The sequence below is a fragment of the Strongylocentrotus purpuratus genome, unplaced genomic scaffold, assembly GCF_000002235.5.
Source record: "Strongylocentrotus purpuratus isolate Spur 01 unplaced genomic scaffold, Spur_5.0 spur5_scaffold_8, whole genome shotgun sequence".
Taxonomy (NCBI): Eukaryota; Metazoa; Echinodermata; class Echinoidea; order Camarodonta; family Strongylocentrotidae; genus Strongylocentrotus; species Strongylocentrotus purpuratus.
The window spans coordinates 4,606,514-4,632,689 of NW_022145614.1; the positions used below are offsets into that span (position 1 = coordinate 4,606,514).

Here is a 26,176-nt window from a genome sequence, read left to right on the forward strand (position 1 = left end):
AAAATGCATGATTACAGTCAAAGTTACACATATTCAAATCAAATGCTTGTGATCAAAACATTAATACACCAAACTGACGATAAGATCCATAAAACTGATATGAAGCTTAACAGGCAAAAGACAATATACAAAGAAAACAAAGAGTGCAATAGACATATATTTGACAAATAAGACTGAAGTATATAATATGATATATATATATATATATATATATATATATATATGTAGTTGCTAGGTGAGACTGGAGAATATGTATAGTTGAGGGACTCACATCACCACTGCTGCCAAGTAAACCTGTCTGCCAAAGTGACAAATCTTGTGTAGGGTCACCTAGGTACTGAGTTAGATGGAAGGCAAATGGTGGATGAAATGATTCAGTAACACAGCCATGCAGAGTCAAATGATTGGGCTTAGCTTGTTTTTGGAGGCTATGAGGGAACGGCAATGATATCTGAAAGCATGTTATAGGTATCTACATATATTTGTATCCTCTACTTTGAATAAACACATTTTGGTACTGCAAATCTATCTCAAAGAAAACCTCCCTTGCAGAGCACAGGTCAAATCAATCGTTTGGATTTTCCTGCTTCAAATAAATATACATATCAGACCAATTCAGTTTTAGTAACAGGTCATTTCATTCGGGAGCTATCAATAAATGTTCTTCATCAAAAGAAAACTTGCATTTGGTTAGAGAGGCACCATGCTGCAAAGGAGCCCTGGGCATAGATTCATCATCAACCCTAGCCTTTGAAGGAGATGAACTTCTTACATGAAACAATCAAGGACCCGTTTCACAAAGCCTTTTTTCAATGACAAATGACAAAAATCAGTGACAAATCTGCTGATAACCAATCAGAAGCAAGGATTTCAGTAGCTTATAACAAAGCCTGTCATTTGTCACTGATGACAAGTTTTGTGAAACACCACCCCCCCCCCCTGGAGTTGGTATAATCAATGAATATACTCACATCACTCTTCATTCTCTGCTTGACAAAGTGCTGTGCCACATGACTGGGTAACATGTTCTCTAATAGGACCTTATTGAGAGATTCCATCGTTTCTACTTCCTCCCTCTCGACCCGATACTTCATCTGCCACAGGAAGCCTAGACGAGCTGTGTACTCTATCTGTACACAGGTATGGTCGAAAGGGGAGGGGAAGCATAAAATTGATCTTCTCTTAGTAAAACTTAGTTATGACTCTAAACAGTACGTCATATTTCTTACCACTACTCTCTAGACAACTTGGAAGTATTCTCATGTGAAATTAATGTTACTAAAATATCATGAAATCCTCTCTTGGTTAAAAATGTTGTAGTATGAAAATCTGGTAAAATTTTAATCTCCAAATCATAATAAGAATGTCTGCTTATATATTGACAAAATTAAAGCATATGTATCCTATATGCATGCATCTATATAGAAGAAAACTTTTTCTATGGATATTATAAGGGAATACAAGAGAAAGAATTTGATCCTTTGAAAAGTCAAGGAAATTACTGTACCTGTATCTTCAAATATTAAATTGTTTTTGTTTCTCCCTCATTCTTCTTTTAAAACCTTAATGGACTGTAAGGAAAAGAAGACCACAACTATACGCTGAAGTTTTTTTGAAAACTGGACAAAAATGAAACTTACTCTTCTATCAATGAGTACCAGCATGACAACCAGTAGGACTAGCTGGACCGTCATTAAAATCCTTGTTGGTATATAATGATGAAACCTGGACATCAAACAAAAGAAAGGAAATTCATATATTAAGACAAGACTATATGTGTATTCATTACATAGCATTATTCTTAACAGTGACAACTATCTCTTATAGGCCTTACTAAAAATAGTACTCAAGGCTTTTGACAGAGTAAAATCTTGAGGAATATAGAAAGGATAATATTTGGGTATTCTAGTACCGTGCTCACTACTCTCTTTAAGAGCCCTATAAATCCATTCTGCCAATCCAAGCACAGAATGATTTGTTTAATTTCCTAATTCTACCCCCACATCTATTTCAGCTCAGTCAAAACACAGAATGATTGGTGAGAATTAAGCATCTGAGAATATTTGGTGTGCTAACATACACTGAACACCAGAGGGAAAACCTTTTCAGTAGAATAATTCCACCTCAGCACAGTCAAAACACAGAATGATGGGCGAGAGTTAACGCTAAAGAACAATAAGTGTTCCAACAAATTAACACTAGAGTGCTTACTCTTCTCTATACAACAAATCCATATCAGCACAGTCAAACACGGAACGATGAGTGTAGTGTAAGACTATTGCGTTTGCCACCAGACCCAGTATCATGATAAAGGCTTTAACACTAACACCGACTTGAAGGAACAGTAAACAGGTCTGCAGTGCTAGCATGCTACACAAGGGGTATATCTGGAAAAAAGAATAGAACACCAAGGTTATCAGACATTTCGCCAAAATATTTTGCCAAAGACATCAGGTTAGGGCTTGGATTGAAAGCAAATTTTTTAATAATTCCACTCAATCGCCGAGAAATCATTGTAGGAGCATATATGTACGTCATTTAATTGTCACATAATCAAATGTTACGTGTGGAATTTTCAAATATGAAAAGGTTATTTGCAACTTTTGTTTACATTTGCAACAAGTCAAATAATTCAGAAAAGTTCTTTGTATGGTGGTTTCAAATATTTTGCTTGTAGTTTTTATATTCAATGTTTCCATTTCATATGACAAAAAAAAAATTGAACTTTCTCAATAATGCAAATGTAAGACATTCTTAATTATTTTAAGTGTATATAGGCATACATACAATGAATACAGAATAATAAATGAGTATGTCATGTAGTTTTCCACTATAGGAGCAAAATAAAGTATAATAATTGGATAATAAAAGTAAGCTCATGAGCGCATTTTTATAGTTTGAAACCTACCGCAGGTAAACTGCATATAGGTTTATCATCTGAACCTATACTTGAACTATTGCCAGGTGGTGACGACGATAGGTTTACAAGGTTTGTCGTCGACGTCATCGTCTGGTAGACAGTATGAGGTTTGTAAGACCCCGTCTGATTGGCTGAACACTCTCGGACAGTCTTACACTCTACCTGAAAGAAACCAAGGAACAGCTAGGTTACAGGAGTAGGTTACTGCAAATCACTTTCACATATTAGTCAAAACAATGTCATGAAATTCTAGCAATAAAATTAGGGATTTAAAAATCCAAACCTTATCTGAAGCCACAAAAAAGCTGTCTATAATGGTCACCTTCATTGTCTCCCTCTAGGACAAAATAATGCTATATAGAACCTGGCTAGAATGGCCACCTGCCTAGGGCGGCCATTTTTCTTTTTTCTTGGATGACCTTAATAGACAGGTTTGACTTTTCATGTATATTCATATATTTTATATTTTGTATATTCAATTATTTAAGTTCACGTCTTATCAAATATTTGACTGGTTAGGTGCAAAAAATATCGTACACATATACTTACTACTGTCATTCAATATTTCTTGAAATAATGGCAGAGAGGGATATTTCTCTCAGAAAAAAATTAGAGTCAACCCTCTCTCTCTCTTTCATGCAAAAGTCTATATATAACATCTTGATTGAAATAAGCTACCTGTTTTTAACCCTGATGGACATTTCCACTACAGTTACATATGCTTGGAGCCAGAAGGGTTCAACTCTGCATACGTCAGTATGTAAATTAATGCCTTCCTGCTTTTCAGAAGATGCTTGTTGAAGATGAAGAACCTATCAGAAACCAGTCTGTTAAAAGTCAGCACTCTTTATATGATAGAGTGAAACAAGATATTGTCTTTTGTGATTGAGGCAGGGGTATCTCTTTGTTAAATGATAAAAGTCGAACCCTTTTCTGTGCCATTCAGCAGATGATGAAACGTGTTGAAGATGAAGAAACTATCAGAAACCAGTCTATCAAGAGCTAGCACTCCAAATAGAGTGAAACACGATATCATCTGCTAAGAGTCAAAGGGCGTTAGCTTACATGAGAGAGATGAACCAGTGACCTTCCAAGCCAGGAGGGCGTTTCACAAAGCCTTTTTTCAAAGCCAGATGACAGAAATCAGTGACAAATCTGCTGATAACCAATCAGAAGCAAGGATTTCAGTAGCTTATAACAAAACCTGTCATTTGTCACAGATGACAAGCTTTGTGAAACACCCCCAGCACTCTTATAAGGACAGAGTGAAACATGATATCCAAGAACTATTTCAATGACAGACAATTCATCACTGACCTATCTTGTCAATGACTATCTTCTCCATATAATAGAAATCAAAAGTGGTTCAAGGAAGATATTTGATTCCCAAGATAAGGCTAAGAGACCATTGACTTCAAGTGAAAGATTTAATGGCCATCCTACCAGATTCCCTTCATGACAGGAAGACGTTTTTTGGAAAGAATTCTTGAGTTCTGGTAATGATAGAAATTAATTCTTAGATTGGAACAAAACTTATACTAAATGTTCAATTATAAATTATTAATACCTCCAAAACCATCTGGAAAGAAAATGCATATCAGCCGCGTAATAAACAAAGAAAGATATGACTGAGCTTTTCATTTTGAATAACTGCATAACATGTGATCTCTTATATGCAACTATGAATTGTTATCTGACAGTGTATGTGACTTCCATCACATATTTGTTAATTTGCTTAAATTTGTTGGTCTTAACAAACTAGCTATAACGCTGGACAAACAATTCATAAATACCTCAAGCCAGTCTCTTTCAAATTCAAATCCATGACCAGTACTCAAGATGACCTTTAAACTACTTCCTATGAAAGAGAACCCATTATAACATTTCAAGATCATTTTTAGCATCAAAGTGATATCAGTGAACTACGTGTATCAGTATCGTGGGAGCAAAGAGGGACTTGACTCGGGATGCATACCAAGTTGATGACAGAGATGAGGAGGAGCGTTACCATGGCAATACCAGCCATCAACCTCCGAAGCCACCATCTGGCTTGAACCAGTCTCTCCAGCCACATCATAGAAAGCTTAGCGTGACACTGTAAGAGAAGAGATCAAATAATGTATCCAATTATCAAGTCGTCTTACAAAGACCCAGATAGATGCTGTGAAAGCAATCCAAGAAATTATTGGTAAAGTATTATCATTTATCATACATAGATATGTAGGCTGCAAAAGCAATCAATACTGTCTGATGTAGCCCTGATCTCCTCAGGGAGTAGAGTATGAATACTAATGAGACAAACCTGGGTGATATCATTCTTATTTTGTATTTTTGTTTTTGTTGCTGTTCTTGTCATCATCATCATCATCATCATCACCATCATCATTATCATTATCATCACCACCACCCCATCATCATCATCATCATCATCATCACCACCACCATCACCATCATCATCATCATCATCATCATCATCATCATCATCATCATCATCATCATCATCATCTTTATCATCACCACCACATCATCATCATCATCATCATCATCATCATCATCATCATCATCATCATCATCATCATCATCATCATCATCATCATCATCATCATCATCATCATCATCATCATCATCACCACCACCACCACCACCACCACCACCACCACCACCACCACCACCACCACCACCATCATCATCATCATCATCATCATCATCATCATCACCATCATCATCATCATCATTGTCGGGATATTATGCCCTATACAATACCTCATGTATGAACTCTACTGCCGTATGAAAACTTACTGGTAAGACCAAGGAGGATATCTCTTTGGTAAGACTATCATATATTGCATTTTTATCACCACATTGCCTTCAATTCTTTTTTCAAACATGGCTTAAACTGCCTCAAGAAATAATAACCCTGCTTTGCTTTTTATATCCTTGCTCTGTTTGGTCTGACATCTCTTGATTCAATTTTATATAGGAACAGACAGAAGAGTGGTTTAATGAGGATTTAAAGAGCAATCATAACGATGAATAATAACAGATGTTACAATTTGTATTTGACAATAATCTTGCCGCTTGATGACATGTACAGTGAAAGACTCCATTCCATTTGGGCAGGCAAGATTGATGCTTTGGATATTTGAAATTAATGTATGAGATACAACTGAAATTTGATTTTCCTTTTATAATTCAATCAGGAATCAGAAATGGTTCATAAAAGAGTGGGCATGCATTGAAAATTACATTAACGCTTGAGGAATAGAAATTTTCTCTCTCTCTCTCTCTCTCTCTCTCTCTCTCTCTCTCTCTCTCTCTCATGATTTACATCTATATGCTACCATTCAACACTAGATACAAACGAATGCAATATATCACAAAAAAAGTCTTTAAAAATAAATATGCAATTATAAATAAATTGTGAATAGAGGTGAAATTCATCTTCACATTAGCATCCCCTTCTTTCCTTTCCTTTAATTCAATCACTAGAATAAAATTTTAAAAAGAGCCTCTTGTGTTAAACTATTGAAAAGATTTGTGTTAGAGTACTAACCATGTACATTAGGTGCAGCGATAACGGCACAGAAACATCAAAGAACTTTACTTCCAAAGCGTTTGCTGTTCTGAACAATACAAATTATTTACTGTAACACTTTCAGGAAAATATATTTTCATAGTTTTGCAAGTTAAATCCACTTTGCTTTAATCACACAAAATGAACCCTTGATATAAAACCATAATAATGCCCAAAGACCTTACCTTCATATACTGTGCCATCGCAATGAGTATAAGAAAGAGGAGTATTAGACAGGTTGTACTGAATACGGCGAACATTAGAGGGCGCTTTGGCTGTGTAAGTAGTTGTGAGATGACAAGACAGGCAAAAACGATGAAGACACACAGCATGTAGTACTTGAATGAGGCATCATGGAGGAGCATGAACTATCATAACAAATAAATGAAAGATTTTTTTTTTTTAAATTAAAAAAACAAACAAAAGAATCCTGAGATGTTGTATAATAATTTTATACCAAAAACGAGGGTATGATCTGTTTCACAAGTTTGCACAGTACATTCTCTTTGACAGTGAGTGTGAACGTATGACGCTTGAATATAACACTTTTGAAATAGGATGTAAGCAACCTTTTATAAGGTACGGGCCTTGTTCTTCCATTTTCAATAATACCCAGAAATCATGAACTAATGTGAATTCAGAGTCTGGATTTGATGATTATGTTATTTGATGATAGTTGAACAAATTAATGGTTATATAATTCATCTAAATACAAAGGCTGAATAGTAACTATTGAATCTAAAAAAAGGCCCTATCGAATGAACAAAGGGCACTGTCCCCAAGACTACTTAAATAAATATTACCCCCCCCCCCCAGGACAATTACCCCCGAGGAACCTTACCTCCGGGAAAATAACCCCACCCCCCGCCCCCAGGACAACCAAGGACAACCAGGCCCTAGGACAATTACCCCCCCACCCCTGTTCATTAAAAGGGAAGATCCAGCCTGATAAAAAGTTGGTTTTAATAAAAGCAGATTTTTTTTTTGGGGGGGGGGTGCATATTTGTCCACGGGGGAAATTGTCCTCGGATAATGTTTCGGTGGGTAATTTCTGGGGGTTGGGGTAATTTTCCGGGGGGCGATTGCCCAGGGGGTATTTGTCCTAGAACCACCTGATGTGATATCGAAGTTACAGAGACAACATACCTTTTTTTCATAATGTGACTCTCGAAAGAACATAGTCCCTCTATGTATGTCTTCTGATCTAGACCAGGGTCTGCCAAGGAATCAATACAACTATTAAACACTTTTAGCCCCAGAATAATCTTTCTGTTCCAGGTTTTCTAGATCATATTGTCTGCTGAGAGGGCATCAAATCTACAGTTCTACAATGCATTCTTGGGCCTCAAGTAGATATAGTGGTTGCTCACATTTTGTGTTTTTTGAGACATTAAGTTTGATGAGCATATGTCTACTATTAAATATAATGCTTCCTGCAAAATACATTGAAAACTAAGAATGGCTTGATTATGAAGTACCTCTAATATAATATGCAAACACTGCATAATCTTGCAAGCAAATATACTAAGAGAACTATATTTACAAAAATTACACATTGAAGAACAAGTGAAATCCATATAGCATCATCACTACACCTGCAATGAATTCTGCACATTCCTCAAAGAAAGAAATCTATTTGTTTACCCTCCAAAATCCACTTATGCAAACATCTACTGATTTTTTAAAGATTGATGATTATATCAGAGCAAACAAAGACATTCGGCAACCCTAATACATTCTAAATCAAGATTGTTGATTAGGAAAGGGAAATAATTGATTTCTTGAAACTTACTTCCTGGAGTTAATTGCTTCTATGGCTTCAACCATTCTCTCATTGACTCTTTTATCAAAAATGATTGATTGACGATGGATTCTGAAAAAAATTGGACATACTGTATTGACGCCATTGTCTCTATGGTTACGGACACATCAAACAAATAATACATTATCACAATTCATCCTGTCTTTGTGATACAAAAATTTCTCTTGTTGTATTGTATATTTCTTTGATAATTGGCAGAAAATGATGTATGATATGCTATTTAAGTCAATTTTTTTGTATGATAGATTAAGTCAAGTATGCTCAGCTTCCAATGACTGAAAATACTAGGGGTTGTATTCAATTCAGTATTTTGATTATTAGTCAGTATTATGCTTAGCAATCTGCTTTGTTAAGTAATATGTCTTATCTCGTATTCTGATTATATCTCATTATTTTACTTCAGTAAGCCAACTTTAAGGTAGAATACTTATCCATAAGCACTGTGGTATCACATTGTCTCTCCCAAACAATGTGCAATTAACGAGTCATATTCACTGTGTGCTAATATAAATGTGCACAGCATACTAGGATTGCATATAATAACCATATGCCTGCCAATAAAGGCCTCCCAAATAATTGACTTAAGTCTGCTCTTGAGCTGCCTTAAACTTAGGGTAAAAGTTTCAATTGAATACCAAAGTTGGCTCATTGTTTTATCTCAGCTGAAAGCTGGGTAAAACACTCATATTTTTGTTATAAGTATTTAATTGAATGTTGATGATGATATATACCGGTAGTGAAAATGATTTTCAGAAAAATAGTCAAGTGATATAGAGCTTCACATCCTATCTGAGAGGCTTAGTAATTGAGCAAGAATGCTTTAAGAGATGGGAGCTTTTTGCTGAAGCAGTTAACTGTGAAAAATCTGTGTGAATAGTTTAATAATAATAAATACTTTATTTCTTAAACTTGTTTGTAGTATATTTATAGAGTTAAAGAATTAAAAGAAGACAACATTCTTTAATTTCTCACCTTGTATTATGATCCATAAGTGTGAAAGGAACAAGGCAAGCATTCATGGCATAGATACCCTTTAAATATAAAGAATAGAGAATGTGTTAATGTGACACAGATCAAATCATGTATCAGAAAAGCAGTGTCGAGCATAGCCATAATATAGTTACATATACAATTTTATATCCATATAGGCATCTCCTCAATAATTTCATCTCTCTCCCACTCTCCCCTCCCTCCCCCTCTCCCTCCCCCCTCCCTCCCTCCCTCCCTCCCTTCCTCCCTCCCTCCCTCCCTCCCTCCCTCCCCCCCCCTCCCTCCCTCCCTCCCTCCCTCCCTTCCTCCCTCCCCCTCTCCCTCCCTCCCTCCCTCCCTCCCTCCCTCCCTCCCTCCCTCCCTCCCTCCCTCCCTCCCTCCCTCCCTCCCTCCCTCCCTCGCTCCCTCGCTCCCTCCCTCCCTCCCCATGAGTATCTTTATGCCTCTCACATATGCCTTCTATCCTTCTTTCTGTCTTGATATCTGCCTCAGCTCATTCTTCTTTCAATTTGGTAAATATATACAGCATAAGGAAATATCCCTTACCACAATATGCTATAAACAAAACCCCGCCAGACAAAGCTTTTTTTACCCGCAAGTCCTAATATTTCTAACTGAAATAAGATCAAAACAAATAGGATAACAACTGTACAAACATTTATAAAAAAAAAGAGTATTTGAAGTATGTTTTCAAGTGCCTCATAGCTTTTCATTTTTGTTTCTTTTATTTATATTTGCAGAAGTCTATCTTTCTGAATAGTGGTTACTAGGACCATGAGGATGAGAAAAACCAATCACTTTAAGTTGATTTAATCCATCTTCAGTTGTCTAGGTTTCCCCCACGATAACAAGAGCAGCAAACCAAATTATTTCTTACTCAATAAATCCCCCAACACACATGTTTTCCATGTTATCAATATTCCATATTCTATTATCACTGCTTGTAGTTTGAATCGTGCATGGCACAAACAGTCATAATTCCATTAGGACCTAAGGAAATATTGACATGTATAATGTATTTAACCAAACTAGAAATCAATTTGAATTCATTGGTGAAATTAAATTCTCAGAAGGCAAAACACACAGCCTCCAAATTAATTTGATCAATATCGTTGAGTTAACTATGAAATACTCTGATTTCACAAAAACACTCTAATTTCCTTACAACTCAAGGGTAAAAGAAATTCCAAACTCTACAGCATAAACACAGAGTTTTCACATAGTCAATAGGGATCCATATATTCAATATGTGATCTGTGCCACAGTATATATTGACAATGATGATGGTATGGAAGTGTTCCAAATCCATTCTTTAGACACACTGTGGTCAATATACTGTGGTTCTCTGTGGTCACACTGTGGTCAATAAACTGTGGTTCTGTGATATACTGTGATGAGTAAACACTGATTCTACGTCGCTTCAATGTGTCAAAAATGCATTCACATTGACAAGCTATTTCACACTAAATTCACTCTGCTGTTACATAGTGAAGTACACACTGTGGCTCTCATAGGCTACTGTGTGTTAACACTGTCAGAAACGTGAACATTTTCCAATTCCACTCTGCATGTAGTCACGCTGTGATTGCCTAAATTGTGATCCTCTGTGTTCACAGTACATTCACACCATTAATACTATGAACATATTCCAAAGTAAAAATGTGCTCAAACTGTTATGTGTAAACACTGTGATTCCATGAGGAGATAATGTGTCACAAAGTGTGAATACAGCAAGGGCATTCACATAGTCAGCACTGTAAAAAGGTTCAAATCCTCACTTTGGCCACACTTCGGGTCACACTGTGTTCATATATACTCACCGTTAGACCAACAGACTTTGGGACAGGCATGGTAGCAATCTGTTGAAATGGTTTATCAGCCCCGGACCAGGATTCTAGGAACTGGGCCATCCGACGTGATGTTTTACCCCTAGGTTTTATCTCCAGGGTCGTGGCTTGTGTCTCCTCCACTGTGTTTGCTGATGACTGAGATGATAGTATTAAAAAGTTATTGGGCCCTGTTTCATAAAACTTGTTATCAATAACAAGTTACAAGCTACTGTTATAAGCTACTGAAATCATGGCATCTGATTGGCTGAGAGCAAATTTGTCATAGAAATTTAGCATTTGTTATTGATAACAAGTTTTATGAAACAGGCCCCTACTCAGAGATGATGTTGAGTATTGGTTCAACAATTGCAGTTAAAAATATTTCCTATAGGTCATTCTGAATGTTAAAGTATGTACTACGAAGAACTAAATGTGAAGTATGAATTTTTTACATATTAATCAACTTTGGAATGTGGGTTTATGGGACTACACACACATTCGGCATAAAGTTTAATCCAAATTTAGAAGTAAATCTTGTCATAACTGAATATAGAAGCATTTCAATATCAATCCTTAACACAAAAAATGGATACTATGATACTGTTTCCAATGTTTAAACATCATTAGTTAGCATTTGTCTTTAGAAATAATACATGGCTAACAGTATGAATATCTTAAAGTTCTAAATATGTTTTTGTAATTTAAAAAAAAGGTAAGCGAATTTCCAAGAAAGTGATTTTGTGTGATATTTAGAAATGAAGATTACCTTTGGATTAACAATAAAGAATGTTTCGATGTTCATATCTCTGAGGTATTCACTCCTTTCATGACCTCTCCCAGGCTCTACCTCATACTTCAAACCAAGATTGTCTAATGTTGCTTGGGTTATGTGAACACGCCTGGATATCACAGCAGAGAGAGATTGAGATATAGAGCAGCAGAGAGAGACAGAGAGAGCCAGAGAGCCAGAGAGTGTGAGAGAGAGAGGGAGAGAGAGAGAAAGAGAGAGAGGGGAGAGAGGGGAGAGGGGAGGAGAGAGGGGGAGAGAGAGGGGAGAGAGAGAGGGGGAGAGAGAGGGGGAGAGAGAGAGAGAGAGAGAGAGAGAGAGGGGGAGAGAGAGACGGGGAGAGAGAGAGAGAGAGAGAGGGGAGAGAGAGAGAGAGAGGGGGAGAGAGAGAGAGAGAGAGAAAGAGAGAGACCGAGGTGAGAAAAAGGGAAGTTATAAATCAATTAAGTTGAGATTAAAATGTCTGATAATGACAGCCGATTCCAGGAGAAGATACAGATATCAAGTCATGATGCAATCGGATGAGAAAGCATTGCTGTATTTACCAGTTACACAATATATTGCTACATTCATGTGATACATATACGTGTATTATTATTTAAGAAAAAGAAGATCATTTATTAATAATAGTCCTATGTTAATCCTCATGGTTGACAAGCATGTATTCATATCGTACTTGTCCCCATGCTATTCAAGAAAGGATGTGTTCACACTGAGATCTAATTCCTGTTATATGATGATCTATAGAAGATACGAACGTGTTCACACTGAGATCTAATTCCTGTTATATGATGATCTATAGAAGATACGAACGTGTTCATACTGAGATCTAATTCCTGTTATATGATGATCTATAGAAGATACGAACGTGTTCATACTGAGATCTAATTCCTGTTATATGATGATCTATAGAAGATACGAACGTGTTCACACTGAGATCTAATTCCTGTTATATGATGATCTATAGAAGATACGAACGTGTTCATACTGAGATCTAATTCCTGTTATATGATGATCTATAGAAGATACGAACGTGTTCATACTGAGATCTAATTCCTGTTATATGATGATCTATAGAAGATACGAACGTGTTCATACTGAGATCTAATTCCTGTTATATGATGATCTATAGAAGATACGAACGTGTTCACACTGAGATCTAATTCCTGTAATATGATGATCTGTAGAAGATATGAACGTGTTCACACTGAGATCTAATTCCTGTAATATGATGATCTATAGAAGATATGAACGTAGCAAATTTGTCTATATGCTGCATAAAACAATTTTAGTGCAAATTTATTACTCTATATTCACATATTTACACATATCTCTCTCTATACCCATTGCTTTAGAAAGAAGTATAATTATACTGAGAATAGAGACCCAAGACCACAATGGAAAGCCAGTAAAATATATGTATCCTCAAATTTTATAAAAAGAATAGATAGATACTATGACATGGATGAGAATATCAGAACGGAGAGGGAGTGTGAAAAGGATAAAGATTTTAAGTTAAGCTGAACAAATATACTTCTCTTTTGTTTTCAGAACCATTAATGAGGTAGATTTACATGATAACAATAATAGTCACATTTGTATTGCACTTATACTATGTTTCTAAGCGCTTTATGTTATAATCATTATCACTGCAGTCATCGTATTCAATTGCTAATCTGCACATAATACTGCACACGCTCTGCTCCCTGGGGAGTATTCAAGCCAGGCACCATTTTACAAGCACACATGCCAATCCAACCACATTGATGTTCGCCTCCTTCATGTACCAAGCTTTCCTGAATGAAATGTCAAATTCAAATATCAAAGCAGAAAACTTACCCAGGCACACCACAGCTCTCCATGTGATTGGCTAAAGTGACGTCATGTGACCATACATCATACTGCCATTTCCTGAGACCAAGCACTCCGCAGAGAACATTCCCTGTGTGAACGCCGACCCTCATGTTTACATCAACACTCGTAGCATCACGAACAGTCCTACAAAGATCATTTGTATACATTCAATTTAAACAAGCTTGAAATAATTGATTGATTATTAATATTTGGACTGATTCTATCATTAAAAACAGAAAGAAACACACATATCCAATGATAACAGGTTAAATCTACAGAAGTAATCTTTTGAACTATTGTCTCTTCTGGAATCTTTACACCATCAGAAAGAAAGGAATTTTCCAAGAAGTGGGAAACAGTAAAAAAAAAAATATTTAAAAAATTATTCCAGTAGCTTTTCATGTTCTATCAGAGCACAAAAACAATACATTCCCTGAGCATCAGCCTGTAACCTCATTACATTGAATTTAATCTGATATCAGCAGTAAAAGCTTAAATTGGCAACATTATTGTTGAGGCACATTCACCTCACCCATTTAAATCCCAAATTTGGACTAATCTAGTATCATGTGTCTTGAAATAGTTCCTGTTAACCATAGAAACATCTTTTGGAGACATCAAGAAGTATATTTACTGCCGACATCTGGGCTAATATTGCCAGAAGTGAGAAATGATCGAGAGATAGATTTTAATGTGGAACAGACATTATCCTATCAGCACAAAGTGATATATCATTTACTCATTACATGAGTAAGACAGCGAGAGGATGATAAAGGAAATAGAGAGAAAGAGGGATGGCTAGGGGGTGGATGGAGACAGATATAGACAGATAAAGAGAGGGGGAGAGAGTAAGAGAGCCTTGAGGAGTGAAAGAAAAAGAGAAACCTTGAGGAGTTATATAGAGAAGGATCATGGTAGAGAGACAGAGTGTTATACAGAGACAGGAATAGTACAGAATAAGAAAGAGAGGAGAGAAGAGGAGGTAGAGAGAAAAGGGAAAGTAAAGAGAGAATGATATATATATATATATATGTAGGGAGAAACAGAAGGAAAAACAGAGAGATAGAGAGAGAGAGAGAGAGAGAGAGAGAGAGAGATAGCAAGGTGGGAGATGCAAAGGCGCCCTGGCTTTAGATATAAAGCTGTCTACACTAATGACAGTGATATCCAGTAGAATAAATCAACTCTTTATACCTGCAGGATGTGATCTAGGTTGACGAAGTATAATCTATTTCATCTACCATCTTTGATCTCGCATACTACTCAGTAGTAATATCGTCTATTGAGAGCCAAAGGGGAGCTGCATCTTATTCTGTTACACAGAGTTAATGTCCTACTGACCCTCAGCAGATGATGAGGAGAGCCCAAGCTCAACTCTGCCCCATTATCAAGTTTTTATTCTCCCTACTTGATTATTGATAACACTGTTATGGCTTATGGATAATGACAAAAGCAATGGTTATTGAAGTTTTTTTTATTTATAGAGTAAATAATGGAGCCCGGGAGTGAAAGATGGTCATTATGATCCTCGCAATCGATATCACATGATGAGCCGTGGACCAATCACAACTTTGTATCTATCTGTAAGAGCCATCTAATATATCCATGTAAATGCTTAAACAACAACATTGAATCAAGTATCTCTAGACAAAACAAATGGGACACAGGAACATATACATGTATGGATCGAGAAAACAAAATATATATTGTGGAGAAAGAAAGAAATAGAGAATGAAATGATTTTGTTTACACATTTTATAATTTTCTGTTTTCCACATTTCAACCACGGCTTCATGATTCTCTGACAGCTTCAACTAAAATATGACTGTATACTGAAGCACACAAACATCATGGCCCGAATTCACAAAGGAGGTTTGTCGACAAACCTAGGTTTATGTGTGTCATTTGACGCGTTTCGATGCGTTTCAAACCATATTTGTCTGAACCTTGGTTTGAAACGCATCGAAATGCCTCCTTTATAAATTCGGGCCTAAATCTTTACACTGATCGCATCACACAAAAAAACTTATAAAGAATGAAAATGGTATACTAACTTGATTGCTTCACACATAGCTAATCCCATCTCCACACAGTTGATAGCATGAGTGGGCCTGGATATAGGGAGGCCTGATACACAGTAGTAACAGTCACCTAAAATCTTGATCCGCATGCAGTCAAATTCCTGCAAAATTGAACAATAGAAGAGTACATCTACTTTAAAGGTAAGGACCAGTATTGGAAACGCCCCAATTTCAAAAAATGAAATGGTAGCTCTTATTACCAATCATGTGAAAGAATATGTTTTGACTAGCTAATACATGATGATAAAAATTTTGCCGGGAAACCGCCTACTAATTGATATATTTGGTAAATAAGTTTATCTATTGGTGTGTGAGAGATAAACACACGTGTCGCGCATGTGTGCATATAGTCCCATATACATCTTTCTGTGTACAGTGCTTGTAATTTTACGAAGACTGGGCCAAATTTCTAATCATTTTGATGATTCCAGAACCTTGCAGTACACAACAATACTTATATGCTAGATGATCAACCTTTTCTGATCGATTCCACAACGTTTCTTTCACAATACAATCGCATGACCATTACTGGTCTTTATCCTTAATGTGATGGTAAATAATGCCTAGGTCACACCAGTAATATGTTGAGCCCATGCATTTTCAGTTCGATGTGAAACCGGAGAGACTAGCTGACATCAATCCGGGAATGCATGATATGAATTGAATCTATAGTGACATTGAAATAGCTAGGCTGGGTTTTCTGTGTGTTTTAGAGGAAACGGATTGACGACAAAAAAGGCTCAAGAAAAGTTTGGACATGTTCAAAATTTCAAATTTTCCCACTTCCTTTCTCCATATCGAACCGGCATTGAGTGGGTATCAAAATGTATGTGTGCACAATTGACTGCATTTATGAAATAACTTTAATACATCAGGGAGAATTTGACATCTTCCTTTAAATCTGCCCTGAAATCATTTCATTATATCATAAATATGACTAGATAATAAGTACTACCGGTAAGTACAATTTATGAAACGATTGTTTTGAACATTGAAGAAAACCTTCTGCATTCAAAGTAGGGCCTACAAGACTACGTTAGGAGAAAATCACAACAATCATGTTTCACAAAGGCAGTTCTTTTCTATGCCAGATACTCATCAATGTATCTGACAAATATCACATTTTTAACGACAGAATTTTCATCTTCATCTTCATCTTAATTTCTCCCCCCCCCCTCTCTTTCTCTCTCTCTCTCTCCCTCTTTCTGCTGTACTTTCTAATGATTCTTTTCATTTTTTAATTCTTTTTCAACTCTGAAGCACAATCAACCCATATCATTTTTAAACCACAAATCTAATCAATGATCCATCGTGCTATTTGTACATCCAGTTGTTATAGCAACACCGCATCATTAAATTCTATTTTCTACCCAGAGTCTTAAGCCTTATGCACACTACATGGTCGGCCTGCAATCTGGTATTTAAAGAAATCAGAAATTCAAATGAGATAGGAAACACATTTTTAGTCCATTGAACACTTCTAGTCAGAATAAAAGCTGAATGAAATCGTAGACAATCGCACTATTACTGTTCTGACGTCACTTCAAATTTGAGCTGATCCTTTCCTCTTTCAAGGAAACATGAAATCCCTTGAAATTTTACGTGTTTGAACATTTGTATCAAATTCTACTGCAAATTCTTCCGAAATCAGATTGTAGTTGGATCATATAGCATGTGGTGGGCTTAAAAATTGTTGCAATTGGCCTGTGGATCTGATTTTTTGGAGAAGAGAGGGATGATGCAAAGTAGGATTGAAATAAAAAGTAGACAAAATTTATGGTTTCTAGTTTAATTCCATCCCAGCACCCACTGCAAAACCAGCTATTTCTTCTTGTCTTTTAAGAGAGAGCCACAACGGCTTTAACGTATACTTGAAGTGTACTTTTCAGGGAAGAGGATTTTTTAAAGAGCTACATTGATCACAATTGGTTCTTTAAATTGGCAACAAAATATTTTCTTTTATCGCTTCATTTCCCTAATAAAATATATGTCTCTTAATCCAAATAAATAACTAGGCACTTTGTCAAAAAGTTGAATAATGCACAATTTGTTACAAAAACAATGATTTTTATATTCTTGATCATGATAAGTTGCCAGTTTAAAGAATTTAAAGCTTATTTACCCTGTTTTAAATTCCTGGCGTCAAATGCAATATGGTGATGTCATAAAATGGACACAATATGTGCAGAAATATTTCCATTTGTATCATGCTTCTGGTATATTTCAAGCCATGCACTTATCCCTTTGACTACTGAATTCTCCAATTCTCATAGGCTTTATAGAGGGACCACTTGGTTCAGGTAGGCGATTAAACAAAAGTTACTTAGCCAAAAATGTGGAACCCTGAATGGGTTACATCCTTATGCCTCTCAACAATCAAAGTAAGGGAAACATGCTGCAATGTTTGTTGTCAGCCATTTCTAAAGGTATTTCCGTCATCTCACAAGGTCTCCTCCTCATCCAGATATTTATCTTCCATCATACTCTCTTCATCCCTGGGAGAAGTGAGATTGCTACCTTCTGGCTAGCCATAATCTTCTTTAACAATCACTTGCTCCTGTGTCTTCTTCTTCTCTTTCTTTTTATTTGTTTTAATGCTCAAAATAACTATTACACTCTCTACGTAATTGACGACTGTTGGGAGACAGATTTTTTTTGCAAATTCCAACAAATCTGATCTCTGAAGAATTCTAACTAGAACATAATATATCCTAGTTTTAAACACTTGAGAGAATGGAAAGTCTGTCAAAGGGTAATAATTAAATAGCCTAAAAAAAATATGTTACATGGACCTTTAATAACGCAAGCACACAGTCAAAAGATCAGTTTTGAAAAGTAAAGGCAGACAAGTCCAAGAAATAGAAAGAAAAAACAAATCTGTCAAACAAATTTTTTTTATAGAATAGACAATTTTGATTTTAAAATTGTTAACCTTTAATGAACAGGAAAAAAGGGAATTTGATCTTAGCTTAATTATTTCAAAAAGGCCAATTATAAAGATATTTTCAGTAATCTATAATTACTATCATTTTGAAAAATAAAACAGTATAGTATTAATGACTGCTTTGAGAGAAATAGTTGTTTTATTACGCTCAAGGGAAGGTTAGAATTGTGCTATTCCCCGAGGCTTGCCGAGGGGAATAGCCCAATTGTAACCTTCCCGAGAGCGTATGAAAACAACTATTTCTCGAATATTAAAGCAGTCATTAATACTTTTATATGCCGAAAAAAAATAGACTAAAAAATAAAAAATAAAAAATAATTTTTTTTTTGTCGAAGGTGAGAGTCGAACTCTCGCGTACAATGAGTGATGAATCTTACACCAACGCCTTACACCACTCGGCCATCGCGCGCTGTTCACGAGCTTGGCAGTTTTGTACAATATATACATTAAAGTGGATTGAAACCGGCTTCGGCGTGATGAATGCTTCGCAAAAGCACCCTTCTTTTACTTTTGCAATGCATATTGGCACGAACTTAGATCAAGATCTATCGGCAGATGTTGTTTTTTTGTTTTTGGAAGTTTATTTTCGTCTTCATGTCAACAATGCAAGATAAAATTGTCGGTAAGATCGATCGAGATTCAATTGTATTGAAATTACCGACCAATCCTTCGCACACATACGGTATCCTCGATCGCTCAAACCATTTTTTAACATGTAAACCTATGGGGTAACCATGGAGGCTGACCTATTTTTTTAATAACCATGGTTATTAAAAATAGTAAATGTTTTATGCATGGTTACCGGGAATTTTACAGGAACAGTTGAAGTTTATGAATGCAATTCGACCAATCAGATGGCTGGATTTCTTAAGTGAGGTATATAATATGTTATACATCCCATACTCTCAATAACAATAAGAGCATATAAGCAACAAATTAATCATGAATGGCTCACCTCTGCAAGTTGATCAAATCTTCCGAAGAGTTCATTTAAAGTTTTGACGAGTTCTGGAGGAGAACATTCACTAGCTAGAGCAGTAAATCCGACAATGTCTGCATAGAGTATGCTGGAAAATGAAAATATTTTTTTCATTGAATGCTTTCCATCTATTTACTATTTAGATTTAGATAATCATTGTATCTTATCATTCTTTGGTGCATCTTACTCTTTTTAGTGATGATTCCTACTAAATAAAAAGCTTTAAAACTTACTTCCCTTTCATAAATATTTTATAATATGGTGTGTCACAATATTTCATATGTGTTCAGCAGAAATTAAACCAGTTTTAAAGAAGAACAACTTTCATCCCTATCATAGCTTGCTAATTTTGCAATTAAGGAAAAACATACACAAAAAATTGATATAAGATACTGTGGAAATTATGAGGTATAGGTTGATACATCACTTATAAAAAGCTGCAGAACACATGAAAAACAGTACTGGTACAGAGTCACTACTACGATCTATTTTACCACATCAGCAAAGTGTCACAACTAATTTTACGCATCCCTGAATTTCATTTGGTATTTCTTCCTGTTTTTGTTATTAGGCATGGAGAAGAAATCAAAATACATGCATGCCTGAGACGAAAGGGGAACAATATGCTGCAATTACCTGACATTTTTATGCCTCTTGACGTATAGACTGTGGAAGTGCGTGCTGCTGCTAGGGCGATGTGAGATGGGGCTCATGGTGGGGTCTCGTACCCTCGCCATCATCTCCGTCTTCATCTCATACGCAAGATGTGCAGGTAGCACTGATAGTAATAGCCTCTCCTGGTTAGGATCAACAAGAAGAAGAAACAATGTGGTAATAGTAAACACCACCCAACCCAAAACACATCCAACTGACTCTAAACCAACTAACTCTTGGCCATTTTCTGGTCCCATGTACCATCCTTTAGCATATATATTCATTATGTTAAATAAAAAATAAATATCATAAAGACATATTTTGTACATTCATTGTTACTGTTGTTGATGAACAAATCAATTAATACAACAAAAAATTCTTAACTCTTTATTTACCTGCTTTTGTTAACCAATAGAACGGTAGATTACCAAGTTCAACCTCTTTCACACAGTGCAATATATATGGAACATAACACTCCAAACAATTTTTTGCAGTCTACAGTTTCATTCTCCAGCAAATAGAGGGCTAAGGAGGTATGTGAACTGAAGAAGAGGTGGAAATTAAACAAGATTCCTGGTTGTGATTGGAATAGAGTTCACATTTTATTTTCTTTAAACAAAGTTTCCTTTTGAGATAAACATTGCAACAACCCGAAATCAGGCATACAATACATACAGACAAATGGAGAAATCATTCCAACCTGTTGTGCTTGTTCATGCTCTAGTTTTATCCTGGACTCTATACAGCTCCTTGTGTCCAGGAAAGTCCTGCGTTGGGCCACGTCCAGGAGATGCTTGTGACACACACCGATGAAGTTCACACAGACAAACATCACTATGTTACTTAGGATCTGTTGTGGAAGAGATCAGAACAACAACGTATGATTAATTCAATATCCAGAAATATTGATATTTTAATGTTTTATCTTATCCTCTTCTTCTCTGAGCATTTTCACACACCCTTTTCTACAATTAGGACTGGTTTTGGAAGAACACTGAACAACGTACAGTTTTATTATATTTTCATATTTGTATGACTTATTGTGTTGTCAAATTTTCCCCTCCATTTTCATCCACTGTCTACTAATTTGAAATTAATTTGATATTCCATTTCCCTTATACATCAAAAATGGGAACACAGTAAACTCTTTCTGTATAAAAAAGAATTAAAAAAAAGAATATAAATTGTTTTTCCAAGTAAAATGTGGAATAAATAAAATTTCAAACTTCAAACTTCATGAAAGCCTGTCTCCAGAATCTCAAAACTCAAAGGGTCACAGTGTTAGATGGCCAACATTCCTTTTTCTCTTAATTTAACTTCCTCTATACAAAAATTGCTTTTGAATTGATGACTGCACAAATCTATGAAATATAAATGCCAATACACACAATTCTTTCTGAATCTGAGATATTCCACATTTAAAAATCCCTACAGATGTCATACAAGGATTTTGTAAAATGGCAGGTGTTTAAGGGCAGAAGAACAGTATAAGATTACACAAAAGGTTTGTTCTGCAATCGGGTGTATCCAAGGAGATCCAAGGGGGGGAAATGAAGTACACATATATTATTGAACCATGTGGCTTTATTCAACGTGGCAATTTATCTTTATATCAAAGACATTTCTGGAGCACTTAGCATTCAGACAGGGCAGAGAACACTCACAAGAGTAACCTCAATAAATCATTTGATTTCTCACATAGCTTCAAATTTTTCTCTGACATGCTTCATATTTCCTTTCATATCTCAATCGATTAGGGCTGTAGGCAAATCAATATCATTTGTCTATTTCATGGCATGCAAGCTGATGACACATAAGCGCTTGCATTGATTTTGTTGAAGCAAATGTTTAATCTCAAATTAGTGCCAACAGGAAACCTTTCATGGATGAAAAGACAAAATATGTCTGTGGCAAAGCATTTCATTATTAATACAGACCAAACAAGTACAGAGAGGCAAATACTTCTGAGATACATCTAAACATCAGTTCATTTTTCTACTACTCTGGTTTAGAAAGTAAGAAAGAGTACTGCTAAAACGTTAACATTTAGTGAATGAAATATTTAAATGTTCCTTTTCAATAAGAATTCTATATGTAGCCCATTGAAAATAACCGAACAAATCTGATTATCATAATAACTTGTCAGTATATGACAGGAATTCTGCATTGTATTGTTACAACATATGTAATCTTGTTTTTCTTTTTTAGAATTCATTTTCAACATGGATATTCACAAATGAAATAGTAAATATCAAGTATAGACTACCTTTACAACTATTAGTACCATCCCTCCCAAACCTTATACAATACAGATAATTTGGTTGATGTAGGTAACTATTCTTTATTAAACTACTTGTTCACTCATCTCTCTCTCTCTCTCTCTCTCTCTCTCTCTCTCTCTCTCCCTCCCTCTCTCTCTCTCTCTCTCCCTCCCTCTCTCTCTCTCCCTATCTCTCTCTCTCTCTCTCTCTCTCTCTCTAAAGCATTGAATCAATACACTGCATCATTATACATTATACAGAAAATAAAACCATATCCAACCAAAATGACTTGAATAAATATTTCAAACAAAGAACAAAAACAGAGCACTGTCACCATTATTAGCTCATGGAAGGTGAACCCATAGAAAACTTAGTTTCAAAACTATTGAAGATATGATTCTTTCATACAGGAAACAGAAACTGCTTTCAGGGATAAGGATACAAAGATATATTCAACCTTGGAGGACGAGAGCAGAGACAAATGTACAAACAGAAACATGAAGTGGATTGTATTTGAAGGGATCCGGTTACTTTGTCTCAGATTCTGAAACAAAGTTCTGGATTTAGCTCATGCTGCAATGATAATTAAAAACCTTTAGGTCAGTCAGGAACCCCATGACTTTTACAAGCCGATCGCCTGTCTGATTATCAAGATATTTATGATTGGAATTACAAATTTTGAAAACCGTTTACCAAACGGTTTTCATAACACTACAGTCTATTGGGGAAAATGAGTATGGTAAAACCGGTCACTCAAAGATTTTTACTTTTTTGAGGCACTTCTTGATCATTTTAAAGCGCAATTTTTTAGGGCTTCAATATTACACCATATCACAGACACTGATAACACGTAGGGCAGTGTATCTCAGATTTATCATTGTTATAAGATCCCTTTAAATTTCTTGGTCTGAAAAAATAAGCGGACAAGTTAGTTTCTTTCATTATTTTTTATCATTCCTTAAATATCAAAATTAATATTCTGGCAATTGTTGAATAAGACAAAAAATTATCACCACAATGCGCAGAAGTCACTTGTGTCATATCGTGAGGGTGCCCTTATGCCTCAGTCACAACTTTGCGTATTGGGCTTGCGTATTGCTGCGTATTGCCCTAACGCAGACATAGGCAGTCATACCCAATAAAGCGCAACAAAACGTGCTCACTGCGTACTCAATACGCAGACTAGCGCAAAGGCCTGCGTTTGCCACTCGCTAGTTTTAAAAATTTCTAAACTATCACAAGCAACCACAAGGTCAAATCACCTACGAGCGGATACGACTGGCAACCAGTGAATGCGAGCAACAGCGAGTGGCTTAGCGCAAGTATACGCAACCATACGCACCTCTTTTTTTTTTAGCGCGTGTCACTGCCTATAGCTGCGTTCCCTGCACGATTTACCTCGCCAGAGCTCGTTGTCGTTCGCATGATTGCGCGTATTGTTGCGCTGTTGCTCGCCTACCACTCGCAGCAGCAAGAACTGTTGCGAGTCTAGCTCGTACGCCGTTCGCTTTAGCTCTCTCTCTCACTGCGATTAGTTGCCTAGCACCTACCACCTTCGCTGCGCTTCATAACGTTAATAAATAAACATCATTCGCCTCATCACAGCATCATACGCAAAGGTGTGACTGAGGCATAAGAGAATTCTAGGGAAATCAATAAACACTTAAAAACTTTAAAGACAAAGACTCGTGGGTTTAAAATTTAATGATTGTCTTTGGCTTTGAAAATCTACAGTCTCTCATCAGAAAATACTAGAAGAATGGGATAATTGTTTTCATAATTACTTCTTAATCATTATTACAGATAATCTAGTTAATTTCTATATTTGAAAATAAGTTCAAAATAGTGTCTGCATGCTTGGAGCCAGTATGTTGTTATCTCATATGCCTTACTTTTACATGTGTTAACATCCTTTTGGCCTTCAGCAGATGAATAACAATTTAGAAATAAAATGTTTCATATCGAGAAAAATGAAACCAATTATTGATTTAAAAGTTTGCACTCATGCAATTTCAATAGTTGAGACATTGGTGGTGGGGGAACTTAAAATTAGCTCTTTAGGCACATGAAATCAATGCCCAAATTCGATAAATGAGAGATTGTTTTCACTTGGTATTCCCTCCCTCAGACGCACCCAGAATACTTTGCATCCGAGAGACGGTCCTTGATACTCGTCTTTGAGGACTACTGGAGTTTAATATCCCTCGTCTAGTAATACTAATCCACAGGTTATGCTCTTTGTCATCGCCCTCTGGGTCCAAAACATTTAAATCGACATTTAATCTATGCTTTGGATCAGCGCTGCGTGCTTCCCTGCACATGCCTGCTGGGTAATTGAGTTGCATCGTGGGTATGGTTGGTAGAGGGATACATGATAAAAGGGGTCTCTCCATGGGTCTTCATGTTTAATGCAAGAGAGAGAGGTGTGTTGGATCCAAGGCTCTAATCCCTCTCAACCGAATGAAGTGCCCTCTTCATGAAAGGCTTGACCTATCAAAATGGTATCATTAGATGGAGTCAATGTCCTCCAAAAACACTTCAATGCAAGCTGTCTCTGAATGAAACAAGAAATTGATCCACCAAGAAACACACTTGGGATGACGTATTTTAGACACAAGATTTAGGTTGCACATTAAACAAGCATGGTAAGTTCCTGAATCACTTTTCTGTCAGGTATTTCTCTAAAATGTCTCATTCACCTAAAGAAAGTAGAGTTCTAAACTTGAGATTACGCTCAAAGGGAACTGTCAAGATTGAAGAAGAGACTAAAAGTTGTTTATAAAGGACCAAAACGATCAGTGTACATAAATGTGTGTAATAATTAAAGCTTTTATAGGTTCAAATAGGCCTTTTCTATCACTTTTACCAATTTCTTATGAATTCATCAAGACTAAAAGTTAAGAGCATAAATCTCTTTACCATATATTTAGCAGAGGAGAACTATTTTGTTTTAAAAATCTGATGATTATCATTTTAAACTTACATTTTTTTTTCTTTCAGGGGAAGGGATCGAAATCCCTCTTAAAATAAAGAATATATTTTATCAACTGACGGATACAATCTATCTTTTAACAGTTATAGATGCAATGCTAATCTGAAATGATCCTTAAATCTTCTTTATAAATGTCAAGGCAAAAGGCATTTTGGATGTCACATTACATGTAATGATCGATTCTCTTCAAGAGAAAGGTTATACATGCACGCCATATTTGCTTGGAGACTTCATGCATTTCAATCTAAATCTAGCATGAGGATAAGAGGACCTCGTGGAGAAATACAATATCTTCACAATAACAACTAAAAGTCACACATGAGTACTATAGAAAATATGGGATGAACTTTGGAAATTAAAAAAAAAGAAAAGAGAATTCTATGTAAACTATATCAAATAACTGAGCTTTTCTAACAATGGATAGCTCAAACAAAATAATCAATACCTGAGGCACATCTTCATTTTTTTAAATGTCAGCAAATTTCCTTG

At 36.0% G+C, this 26,176-nt stretch overlaps 1 protein-coding gene across 3 annotated transcripts in view; it reads right to left on the minus strand.

The window, feature by feature from the left end:
• The window catches only part of LOC575180 (adenylate cyclase type 2), a 37,756-nt gene that overhangs the window by 4,335 nt on the left and 7,245 nt on the right, over positions 1-26,176 (minus strand). For 2 of the 3 annotated variants that reach the window (XM_030975738.1, XM_030975737.1), the window contains 17 exons: positions 21,135-21,284; positions 20,417-20,577; positions 19,757-19,868; positions 15,831-15,958; positions 13,762-13,920; positions 11,902-12,034; positions 11,127-11,291; positions 9,289-9,347; positions 8,287-8,367; positions 7,641-7,710; positions 6,680-6,862; positions 4,896-5,015; positions 2,909-3,082; positions 2,212-2,387; positions 1,641-1,725; positions 972-1,130; positions 272-337 (listed from right to left, as the gene is read on the minus strand). In XM_030975738.1, coding sequence (XP_030831598.1) covers positions 272-337; positions 972-1,130; positions 1,641-1,725; positions 2,212-2,387; positions 2,909-3,082; positions 4,896-5,015; positions 6,680-6,862; positions 7,641-7,710; positions 8,287-8,367; positions 9,289-9,347; positions 11,127-11,291; positions 11,902-12,034; positions 13,762-13,920; positions 15,831-15,958; positions 19,757-19,868; positions 20,417-20,577; positions 21,135-21,284 — 2,181 coding nt within the window. The remainder of the gene's footprint in view (positions 1-271; positions 338-971; positions 1,131-1,640; positions 1,726-2,211; positions 2,388-2,908; positions 3,083-4,895; positions 5,016-6,679; positions 6,863-7,640; positions 7,711-8,286; positions 8,368-9,288; positions 9,348-11,126; positions 11,292-11,901; positions 12,035-13,761; positions 13,921-15,830; positions 15,959-19,756; positions 19,869-20,416; positions 20,578-21,134; positions 21,285-26,176) is intronic. The other variant, XM_030975739.1, reaches the window with a different exon arrangement.